At 40.3% G+C, this 12,087-nt stretch overlaps 1 protein-coding gene across 7 annotated transcripts in view; it reads right to left on the bottom strand.

Moving 5' to 3' along the window:
- The window catches only part of rabgap1l (RAB GTPase activating protein 1-like), a 164,956-nt gene that overhangs the window by 138,801 nt on the left and 14,068 nt on the right, over positions 1 to 12,087 (bottom strand). For all 7 annotated transcript variants that reach the window (XM_036977902.2, XM_036977904.2, XM_036977903.2 and 4 more), the window contains 4 exons: positions 4,248 to 4,464; positions 2,512 to 2,686; positions 711 to 871; positions 435 to 545 (listed from right to left, as the gene is read on the bottom strand). In XM_036977902.2, coding sequence (XP_036833797.2) covers positions 435 to 545; positions 711 to 871; positions 2,512 to 2,686; positions 4,248 to 4,464 — 664 coding nt within the window. The remainder of the gene's footprint in view (positions 1 to 434; positions 546 to 710; positions 872 to 2,511; positions 2,687 to 4,247; positions 4,465 to 12,087) is intronic.

Below are 12,087 nucleotides of genomic sequence, written 5' to 3'. Positions count from 1 at the left end.
GTTACTGTTCGAGCAAGGAAGCTAAACTGCTACACAGTCTAAACCTGTAAACATACTCGCATCACAATGACTTTATCCTAGACTAGCATAGAGTGAAATGAGGACACTCGCTCTTCCGGTTCTTCACTGTGCAATTCTCGAATGACTGTGTGTTAGCTGATCTTATCTTCATTGTTTCATTTCCAATGACTCAGCATGAAAAAGACATTCAAACTAAAAATCACACAAAAAAAATGTGGGGGTCTATTGCATAATATTTCCTTAAGTCAAGCTTTACCACGGTCTCCCTCTTGTACTTACCAATATGACCCAGAGGGGTTGTGTGTTCTTGTGCATATCAAGAACAGCATGCTACAGTATAGGACAGTGGTGCTGTCTAGTGTATGCAGCTCAGAAGGCCTTACAGAAGGGTCAAATAAGCAGTAGCCCCTCACCTCTCAATGCCCAGCTCTTGGTTGCTCATCTGCTGGACCATGACCACCACCTTCTTCTGCACTCCCTGCCGCAGCTTGAAGTAGAACTTGTCCCGGTCCTTGGGAACTGGGCTGAGGAGAGGAGAATGGGGGAAGATGAAGACGGACAGACACATAAAGTATGTTGTTGGCTTAAAGGTCTGTTAGAGTGAGTGAGTGCTTTCACCCCATAGCATGCATACGTCTGTGTGTGTGTGTGTGTGTGTGTGTAAGCGCATTTAGTGGCTTCATGCTGACCTATAGTTTCCCTTGCTGTCGTCCTCCCGCACCTCCAGTGAGACTGTGAAGCTGAAGAGGTCACTGTCGGGGGAGAGGGGCAGGGCCGAGTCCCTCACGTCAGGGGCTGGCTTGGAGGAGCGGCGGAACGCTGTGGAGAAACTGTACAGGATCCGGCTCACCTGTAGGAAGAGGGGGAGAGGAGGGAAAAAGAGAATATAGAATTGTGCTTTATAGTCTGTTAGAATAGAAGGTTGTCTTTTCACTCCGACAATATTTTTTTTTCATAAGTGGAGAAATGTGTACTTCTTTGAAGTGCCATGTTCAGGTGGCAAGCAGACAAACAAAAAAAGGGCTAATTAAAGTTAAGCAATGACAATAATAATAATAAATAATAATAAATAATAATAATGTACGCTAGCTAGCTAGCTTGGTTTATAAACTAGCTAGCTACAGTAGCTAACTAATTAGTTCTGTCTAGTACTGGCAAATAACGGATTTTATTTCAAATCAGCCAACCCATGAGAACCTTTCATGATGGAGTTGCAGTAGTTCTAACGTTACTTTGTTATTATTTTATCAAGGAACAGCAACTTCGTGGCTTTAATTGTTAAGTAGGCTAGCTACTTTGTTTTCAACTCACGAAGGGTGTAACATGTCACTAATCGTAGTTTAAAACCGTTAATTTTAAATCTGGATAAGTCAATTTATGATTATGTGGTGCAACAAATCTCTGATTAATTATTAACCTAGCTTTACAAAACCTAGACTGGTGCTAATCCTAGTTTAATTTAAAACCATGGTAGTGCAACCCACCCTATATTAAAAAAATAAAAATATTAATAATCTTTGAGCAACAGGCCTTAAATTTATCTAGGTTTAAAGTGAAAACTAAACTTAGATTAGAGAAAGGATTTAATTGAACTAGGATTAATTTAAAACTAGGTTTAAAATTTGGTGCAACAAAATTAAGATAAACCTTGATTTAACCCAGTTTAAGAGTTAATCCATGTTGGTGCAATCCACCCTGTTTTACGAGGGTCCTGAAACTCCCTATTTTTAATTAACACTTCTACTAATATTGCCCAAAAAGAGTATAATAATATTTCCCATTGACTGATCATAGTTTTTCAGATCCCCTAAGTTTGCCCCTTTTTTTTCTTCACTTTTGGCACAATAGAAACGGATCCCAGAAAATAATCAATCCGATTAGCTCGATTAAGTATATTTTACGAGATCCGGGTTTTTAAGCCTCCAAATATTAGTAAATTCCAACGTGTACATAGTATTCGTTACTTCTGAGCGCCAGACAGTGATAGTTGGTAGTATGATTGCCTTCACGGTCCACTGACATACTTAAAACTGTATTGTAGTCCTGTACCCTTCTAATAGAGTTATTTGTATCTTGGGAGACTTATTTGATTATTATAAATGTTTTCAAATAAGTTTGCATCAACATTATAGATTTATGACATATTGTTGGATATTTTCATCTGCATTAGTTTCTCATTGCCACTGAATTCACTGTTTCACTGTGTTTATCGCAGTGTTTGTTTGTCTTTATTTCTCAATCTAGTATTTGCCATAACATGCAGTTGCATACATAATGTTTCAGTTATTTCTTAACTTTAGAGAGTCGAGTTCTTTCCTTATTAAGAGGATTATTTTAGTAAAGAGAGGGAATGCCAAACGGATCACCTTAACCTGACTACCTCAGTCGCCATCTTGACTACCTCCAAATCAAGTGTGTTTACACCATTACTGTATATTGCTCCCTGTACCAATAATGATTATCCAGACAATAAATAGAATAGTGACTCACAGCTTCCTTGATATGGCAGGAGAAGACGTGGATCTGAAAATCCTCAGAGCTACGGTAGCTCTCAGTGAAGGAGAAGCAGTCGCTCTCGATGGAGCCCTCGCGACCCCGGGAGCAGAACAGCACCTTGTAGATGGGGAAAGAAGCGATCTCCGTGCCCGATGCCTGGTCCACGATCCTGAGGCATGGGAGACGACTTCAAGTCATTAAGCCTGGCAAATCCTATTGAAATGTTCCTTGCAAAAACAATCGTAACTATAGATCTTAGAAAAAGGATTGTGCTTAATATAGTGACATTAACAGGGACATACAATTGGTTGACATTTTGGCAAAGATCTGAGTGCTACTGCTTTTCTTTATCTGGGATAGTCCCAACAAAGTTTTTAGAACAATCAAAATCTCTGAGCTCTCCATAAGTGTGTACAGTAGGAGTTAGAAGTTGTTTAGTTAAGCCTTGGCCCCCTAAGACTCATACACATTGACGTTAGTGTATTTTATTTTATTTTTGTACTAATTTCCTCTGATGTAATCAGTCATGTTATTTCCCACAAATGACGTGAGCTTCTCATCTGGCAAAAGCAATAAGAAAGAGATTTCATAACCACATGGTTCATTATTTAATTTCCTCTTTCTGGCAACGTCTGTGGTGGCCCAGGGCCTGCAAGCTGACTTCCGATCTCCAGTTGGGGCTCCCGAGTGGCGCAGCGGTATAAGGCATTGCATATCACTGCAGTCCCTGGTTCGAATCAAGGCTGCATGATTGGGAGTCCCATAGGGCGGCGCACAATTGGCCCAGCGTCGACCGGATTTGGCCGGGGAAGGCCGTCATTGTACGTAAGAATTTGTTCTTAACTGACTTGCCTAGTTAAATAAAAAGGTTTTAAAAAATAATTTTCCATTATGAAGCTTACTGTTCCTCAGAACAGTGGAGCCAGTCACGTTTGTTTGTAAATAGCACAACGGGAGAAAGCAGGAGTGTTCAATATCTGTCGGTGAGTCTCCGTTGTGCAGCGCACATGAGGTGATAAAGTTACACCTGTTTGCAATTCACTGCTAAATGTTTGCCCTCAGATATCTTATAATGGCTTTCTGCTAGCAGTCAAAAAGCTCTGGAAGAGTTCTGTACAGTTGCCTTTTTTTCAACTGTGCTTCCTACCAGTGTTTTTTCTCCTCTTCTGTTCTTCTCCCATCCGTTCCAGGTATACAAGCTCTTCTTTCAGAATAGCATGCATCACAACTTCATTTGCACAATTTCTCTCATTCACTTTTGCTTGTAAATGTCCACACTCACCGAAAATTACATTTGGTAGCTACTAGCTATGTTGGGATTTGCCTGTCGTTGCAATTAGTTGTGTTTGTTTTCACTCATTAACGTTTCACTATTACTTTGCGCAAATCTTATTAGCATTCTTGTAATAAGGAGCCTAATAGTCTTTCCACGCATTTTTAGCGCCCCTTGTGTGCTATGTCGGGTCGGTAATACCATAAATCCCAGGATGAAAAAAGGACGGTTTAACTATATGAAAATCTGGATACCACCCATGCCTAGTTGCAAGCATACGTTCTTGAAGGCTTTCGTTTAGGTCTGTTATTTCAGGAGAAATTCATATATACACTGCAGTGGTGCAGTATATTGGTGCATGTGATGAGCAGAGGGCAAAACATGACAGAGTTGCTACGCTCTACCCACAGTGACCACACACACACACTTCACATAGTAGAGTCTCTATATGACTGACCTGACGCAGCCCTCGGGTACATTGGGCACATGGAGGGTGATGGGAATTGGGATGGCACTCTCTGCCCGCAGCGTGGTCATGGCTCTCAGGGCCTCGGGCTCACTGCGAGGGGCCTTCACCCACGTACAGCCCAGGTAGGACAGCTTACTGAACTGAACACTGTCCTCCTCCTGGACTGGAGGACTGCCCTGCCCTGCGGGAGGACACACTGACTCCACTGAGGGGCAGACAGACAAAAGGTCAAAGGTTACTTATTGCTTAGAATGATAGGGTAGACAAGGTTAGCTCTGTGGAATAAATGGGTTGCCTAGTCCTAGGTAAATACTCAGTAAAATGGTACCTGAATTTACAAAATTATTATTTGATGCTATTATAATTTAGCTTTTGATGATAAGAGTAACTTGATGCAAAGTTTAATGCTAAAGTAGTACAGAGGAAAATGTAAATCAAGAGAGGGTGGTCTACGGAAATAGGTGGGATGGGCTGAGAGTGGCTGAGGGCTGGGATTAAAGCTCATGATCTGTCATAGTTATGATCAAGAAAACACTACATATCATGTATACCGGGTATTTCACTTTTATTTTATCAGGGATAATACTGAGCCCAAGTTGTCTTTTACAGATTAATTACATACAGTGCATTTGGAATGTATTCAGCCCCCTACCCTTTGTCCACGTTGTCACATTACAGCTTTATTAAAAATGTTTTAAATCATTTTTGCCCCTCAATCTACACACAATACCCCATAATGACAAAGCAAAAAACAAGTTTTTAGAAATGTTTGCAAATATGACAATATTTAAAAACAGAAATACCTTATTTAGATAAGTACTCAGACCCTTTGCTATGAGACTCGAAATTGAGCGAAGGTGCATCCTGTTTCCATTGATCAGATGTTTCTACACCTTGATTGGAGTCCACTTGTGGTAAATTCAATTGATTGGACATGATTTGAGAAGGCACATACCTTCCTATGTAAGGTCCCACAGTTGACAGTGCATGTCAGAGCAAAAACCAAGCCATGAGGTAGAAAGAAGTGTCCGTAGAGCCCCGAAACAGAACTGTGTCGAGGCACAGATGTGGGGAAGGGTACCAAAAACATTACCGCAGCATTGAAGGTCCCCAAGAACATAGTCGCCTCCATCATTCTTAAATGGAAGAAATGTGGAACTACCGAGACTCTTCCTAGAGCTGTCCAAACTGAGCAACAGGGGAGAAGGTCCTTGGTCAGGGAGTTGACCAAGAACCCGATGGTCACTGACAGAGCTCCAGAGTTCTACATGGAGTTTGCCAAAAGGCACCGAAAGGACTCAGACCATGAGAAACAAGATTCTGTGGTCTGATGAAACCAAGATTGAACTCTGGCCTGAATGCAAAGCGTCACCTCTGGAGGAAACCTGGCACTATCCTTATGGTGAAGCATGGTGGTGGCAGCAACATGCTGTGGGAATGTTTTTCCACATCAGCAAGGACTGGGAGACTAGTCAGGATTGAGAGAAAGATTAACGGAGCAAAGTACAGAGAGATCTACTCCAGAGCACTCAAGGCATCAGACTGGGGTGAAGGTTCACCTTCTAACGGGGCAACAACCCTAAGCACACAGCCAAGACAACACAGGAGTGGCTTCCGACAAGTCTGAATGTCCTTGAGAGGCCCAGCAACAGCCCGGACTTGAACCTGATCGAACATCTCTGGAGAGACCTGAAAAGAGCTGTGCAGCAACACTGTAACGTAACGTAACGTAACAAAATGTGGAAGAAGTCAAGGGGTCAGAATAATTTCCAAATGTACTGTACATGTCAGTACATACACACAACAAGTAGGTCACATGGGGGAGAGGCGTTGTGCCGTGAGTTGGTTTATTTAATTTTTTTAAACCAGGTTTGCGGTTCACTTGTGCCTTATAAGATGGAAGTGACTTCCATGCACTCATGGCTCTGTATAATACTGTACGTTTCCTTGAATTTGTTCTGGACGTGGGGACTGTGAAAAGACCCCTGGTGGCATGTCTGGTGGGGTAAGTGTGTGTGTGTTAGTGCTGTGTGTAAGATGGCAAAGCAAACAATTGAATTTCCAACACGTTTCTTATAAAAACAAGAAGTGACCCAGTCAGTCTCCTCAACTCTAAACCGAGAGAGACTGGCATGGGTAGTATTAATATTAGCTCTCTGATTACAATGATGAGCAGCACCAGCTGCAGCTTTATTAGGTCTTTCTTTGCAGCACTTGACCATATGACTTGACAACAATCAAGATAAAACTAGAGCCTGCAGGACTTGCTTTGTGGAGTGATGCGTTTCCCCATATTTACAACCACTGAATATATAGGTTTTGACCATGACAGTTTACAATCTAAGGTAAAACCAAGTTACTTAGTCTACTCAACTTGTTCAACAGCCACAACATTCATTAACAGATTCACCTGGTCTAAAACCTGACTGGTGTACATTTAGAATACATTTCAAAAATAAGAAACTTCTTCGCTGAGAATGAATCAAGGATTCTAATATTTTAGCTAGGCAAGAATGTTTAGAAATAGACAAATAATTATTTAGGTCACAAGAGTCAAAAGCTTTGTGAAAAGGGGAGTACATGGGCTGCCTTCCAAACACTGGGGATAGTACCTGATCTAATCATCAAGATAAAAATATAGGTTAATGATTCAGCAATCAGAGGGGCAGAGAGCTGCAGAAAAAAATGGATTCAGCATTTCAGCCTCAGTGGATTTAAGCAAGGCATCTAGCACATCAGATAGTAAATTGTTGAAATGAAAACAAAGATTCACTAGAAGTTGATGGGTTAACCGTCGAGTCAGCGAGAGGCTGACAAAAGCAGTTGATTGACTGACCAGGATCAATTAAACCACTGTTTTACTCAAATAAAAAGCCTGCCAAGATGAAATGATGATTAAAAGGTTAACTTATCCCATTCTTCTCAGTTATGACACCAGAGTCAGACAGAACTTGCTTAGGCAGAGAAGAGGAACTTGTACAGTGAGTTTACTGTTTTCCAAAATTTAGAAGGATGACAAAAGATGGAGCTTAAAAAGTAAATTGATTTAGCTTTCTTAAATAGAGATATCTGTTTCTCAATTGTCTAAAATATTGCAAGTCCACTAGAGTCAGTTAACCTTGCTTTGGCCCAGGCCTTATTTCTCATCTGAATAAGCTCAGATTACTCCGAAGAAAACCAAGGGTTAGAACTATCATGGACTCTGAATTGTTTAAAAGGGGTATGTTATCTGCCAGAGGAATAAACACCGAGGATAATTTTTTCTAGGGTAAGGAATACAGGAGACAGAAGCTAAATCACATGTCATGTAAAAACTAGAGGTCGACCGATTAATCGGAATGGCCGATTAATTAGGGCCGATTTCAAGTTTTCATAACCGTCGGAAATCGTTATTTTTGGACACCGATTTGGCAGATTTTTTTTTTTTAGACCTTTATTTAATCTTTATTTAACTAGGCAAGTCAGTTAAGAACACATTCTTATTTTCAATGACGGCATAGGAACAGTGGGTTAAAATCAATACATAGAAATATATATTTTTAAACCTGCATATTTAGCTAAAAGAAATCCAGGTTAGCAGGCAATATTAACCAGGTGAAATTGTCACATCTCAATTACGGTTCCGTATTTCACTGAAAGAACAAACGTCTTGTTTTCGAGATGATGGTTTCCGGATTTGGCCATATTAATGACCTAAGGCTCGTATTTCTGTGTGTTATCATGTTATAACTAAGTCTATGATTTGATAGAGCAGTCTGACTGAGAGGTGGTAGGCAGCAGCAGGTTCATAAGCATTCCTACAAACAGCACTTTCGTGCATTTGCCAGCAGCTGTTTATGACTTCAAGCCTATCAACTCCCGAGATTAGGCTGGTGTAACCGATGTGAAATGGCTGGCTAGTTAGCGGGGTGCGCGCTAATAGCGTTTCAAACATCACTCGCTCTGAGACTTGGAGTAGTTGTTCCCCTTGCTCTGCATGGGTAACGCTGCTTCGAGGGTGGCTGTTGTCGATGTGTTCCTGGTTCGAGCCCAGGGAGGAGCGAGGAGAGGAACAGAAGCTGTACTGTTAAACTGGCAATACTAAAGTGCCTATAAGAACATCCAATAGTTAAAGGTTAATGAAATACAAATGGTATAGAGAGAAATAGTCCTATAATTCCAATAATCACTACAACCTAAAACTTCTTACCTGAGAATATTGAAGACTCCTGTTAAAAGGAACCACCAGCTTTCATGTGTTCTGAGCAAGGAACTTAAACATTTTGCATTATTTAAAAACCTAATTGAAGATGTTTCATTATTTATTTGAGGCTAAATTGATTTTCTTGATGTATTATATTAAGTTAAAATAAGTGTTCACTCAGTATTGTTGTAATTGTCATTATTACAAATACCTTTTTTTTTATTTTATAAAAAAAAATCGGCCGATTAATCGGTATCAGCTTTTTTGGTCCTCCAATAATCGGTATCGGCATTGAAAAATCATAATCGGTCGACCTCTAGTAAAAACCCTCGAGGAGAACGAACCACTGAGATCAAATGCAAATACTTCACTAGACAAACATTTATGGGGGTTATTATTAAGAATTAATATCAAATCAATGATGAGTTAACATGGTTTTTCACATTTCGCCACGTGGGTTTTGATTTAAATCGAGTCAGATTAAAATCAATGCATATACTCTTAAATGGAGTGTCCCCATATTTGGGGACCCTATTAGATTGAATTGAATAAAATAGCCTGGTATTAGAATGGTAGCCCCTATCTGCAAAAGCAGTGTCTCTGCAGAAAGTTTAGTATCTTGGCTATTGATCTGTGCCTTAAAATCTTTAGTGTGATTTACTAGCATATATGGGCATACGAATGTATAAGGGCAGGCCGAGCCAATGACCTCATTTCAAGACGGCTGCTACCTACATTCCGGTTAGCGTTGTGAAGCATAAACTAAATAAACACGGAATACGTTGATACACACCAAAAGCCAGGACTCCACAGCTCATGAGCATGTTTATTTGTCTGCCTGTAACCTACCGTTATTGACCACAAGCCCAGAGAGTCAAAATGTTTATTTTACACAACGTGTAGGGACACCAGGGAAGTAACCATTCTCACCACACATCATGAGGCATTCAATAACAACCATGTCTCAAGGAGGGTGAAAAAGGAAGAATGGCCCAATTCCTGTTTCTGTGAAGGACTACAATGCCAGCATAGTGGGTATCGACCTATCTGATGCTTGAGATAGGACCTGGTGGTAGCCTCCACAAGATCAGGAAGTGGCATAAGACTTTTACCACTGTGGACATTGCTACAGTAAATCTGGTTTTCATTCTCCACAAGCAGATGGACAAAGCAAAAAGGTCAAACCCCTCTCTTCCAGTTGGCCTTCCAAGAGCAGCTGGTGTTGGAAATGGCTGAATTGGAGGCCCAAAGCAACCTCACACCAATCACAAGACCCCCCACTCAAGGTGAGCGCCACTATCCAACACATATGCCAAAAGACAGAAGGTAGAACTGCAAGCACTGCACAAAACATGGGGGGAGGGGTGAATGGCAGATCTTCTGTCTAAAATGTCAGTTTGCTTTTTGTTTCCTGGCAGAGAGGAACTGCTTCAAAGATGCACAAGCTGAGGTGAAAGTGAAATCTAAATCATCTACACCTGGGATGTAAAAACCAACACCATTTGATAAATAGTTCCACTTGTTTCTATTTTTGCACCTTTTTTAGTGAAGGACAATTGTGAAACCAAGTTTGTGTTTGATAAGACATTTTTGTATGCACACAAGCATACACGCATGCACACACGCATGCACGCGCACACACACACTTTTTGGGGTGACTTAGAAATGTCCTTGTTTTTAATAGAAAAGCACATTTCTTGTCCATTAAAAGAACATCAAATTGATCAGAAATATAGTGCAAAACACCAGTCTCAAAGTCAACAGTGAAGAGGCGACTCCGGGATTCTGGACTTCTAGGCAGAGTTACAAAGAAAAAGCCAAATCTCAGACTTGCCAATAAAAATAAAAAAAGATTTAGATGGGCAAAAGAAAACAGACACTAGACAGAGGAACTCTGCCTAGAAGGCCAGCATCCGGAATTGCCTCTTCACTGATGACGTTGAGACTGATGTTTTGTGGGTACTATTTTAATGAAGCTGCCAGTTGAGGACTTGTGAGGAGTCTGTTTCTCAGACTAGACACTAATGTACTTGTCTTCTTGCTCAGTTGTGCACTGGGGCCTCCCACTCCTCTTTATATTCTGGTTAGGGCCAGTTTGCGCTGTTCTGTTAAGGGAGTAGTACACAGCGTTGTATGAGATTTTCAGTTTCTTGGCAATTTTTCTCATGGAATAGCCTTCATTTCTCAGATCAAGAATAGACTGACGAGTTTCAGAAGAAATACCTACGTTTCTGGCCATTTTGAGCCTGTGATCGAACCCACAACCCAGATACTCAACTAGTCTAAAGGCCAGTTTTATTGCTTCTTTAATCAGTACAACAGTTTTCAGCTGTGCTAACATGATTGCAAAAGTATTTTCTAATGATCAATTTGCCTTTTAAAATGATAAACTTGGATTAGCAAACACAACATGCCATTGGAACACAGGAGTGATGGTTGCTGATAATGGGCCTCTGTACACCTATGTAGATATTCCATTTTTTTTTTAAATCTGATATTTCCAGCAACAAGTCATTTACAACAATAACAATGTCTACACTGTACTTTGATGTTATTGTAACAAGGACATTTCTAAGTGCCCCCCAAACTTTTGAGTGGTAGTTAGTGTATGTATGTATGCATGTATGTATGCATGTATGTATGTATGTATATATAATGTTGCTTTTATATGTTCTTTGTAAACAGGGGACCAATACATTGGATATGCCTAGGCTAAATGTCCAGGAACCTTGGAGGTTGAAAAAAACACATGGATATCCCCTGCATGTCCCCCGACACCGCCACAATGTTTTGAGAGAAGTTGGTGTTGTAGAAATGTATTTATTTAGTGAACAATATCTTTTAGGCACATCCAGTGAAACGACACTTGAATGTACCCTGGATTTTTTTATTTTACCTTTATTTAACTAGGCAAGGGGGTTAAGAACAAATTGTTATTTACAATGACGGCCTAGGAACAGTGGGTTAATTGCCTTGTTCAGGGGAAGAACGACAGATGTTTGTTTACCTTGTCAGCTCGGGATTCAATCTAGCAACCTTTTGGTTACAGGCCCAATGCTCTAACCACATACCCCATAACACCACCACAATGTTTTAGTAAGGTTGATATGGTATAAATTGTGTTTTTAAACTTAACAAATAGCATTTAGGGATTGATATAATATGTAATAGCACTGAAATGACCTAATTTACAGACATATACCACTTTGGAGAGGTTTAGGGTCACTTGGCAACATCCCGTGACCACATCTGACACCACTTACTAAAACATCTGCCCATTTCTAGTTGTTAGGTCTATCAATTCCATTTTTTTTCCTGATGTTGTTCACATGTTGTGGAAGCCATTTCATGTATTTCCAGCTCTAGTCATCAATAATTCACGTATATCTGGTCAATGAAAGATGACTTTCAAAATATAACATTTTTATTTTGTGTGTGCTTGATCTTGTGAACTAACTCCTATCCATCTTCTGATAATTTCCTCATAATCTACCAGAGGTATACCAAGTTTTGGCATGTCAGAATCATGTAATTACACATGAATACCGGTTACTGTTGGGTAGGTCTATTTACACGTAAATCTACATTTAAGAGGTTAAATTGATCTGAGGGCAGGGATAACTAATCCAGATTCAAATCCCCTAA

Source organism: Oncorhynchus mykiss, chromosome 5 (genome assembly GCF_057628025.1).
Source record: "Oncorhynchus mykiss isolate SJ-2025 chromosome 5, ASM5762802v1, whole genome shotgun sequence".
Classification (NCBI taxonomy): domain Eukaryota; kingdom Metazoa; phylum Chordata; class Actinopteri; order Salmoniformes; family Salmonidae; genus Oncorhynchus; species Oncorhynchus mykiss.
This window is presented reverse-complemented; position numbering and strand designations above follow the sequence as displayed.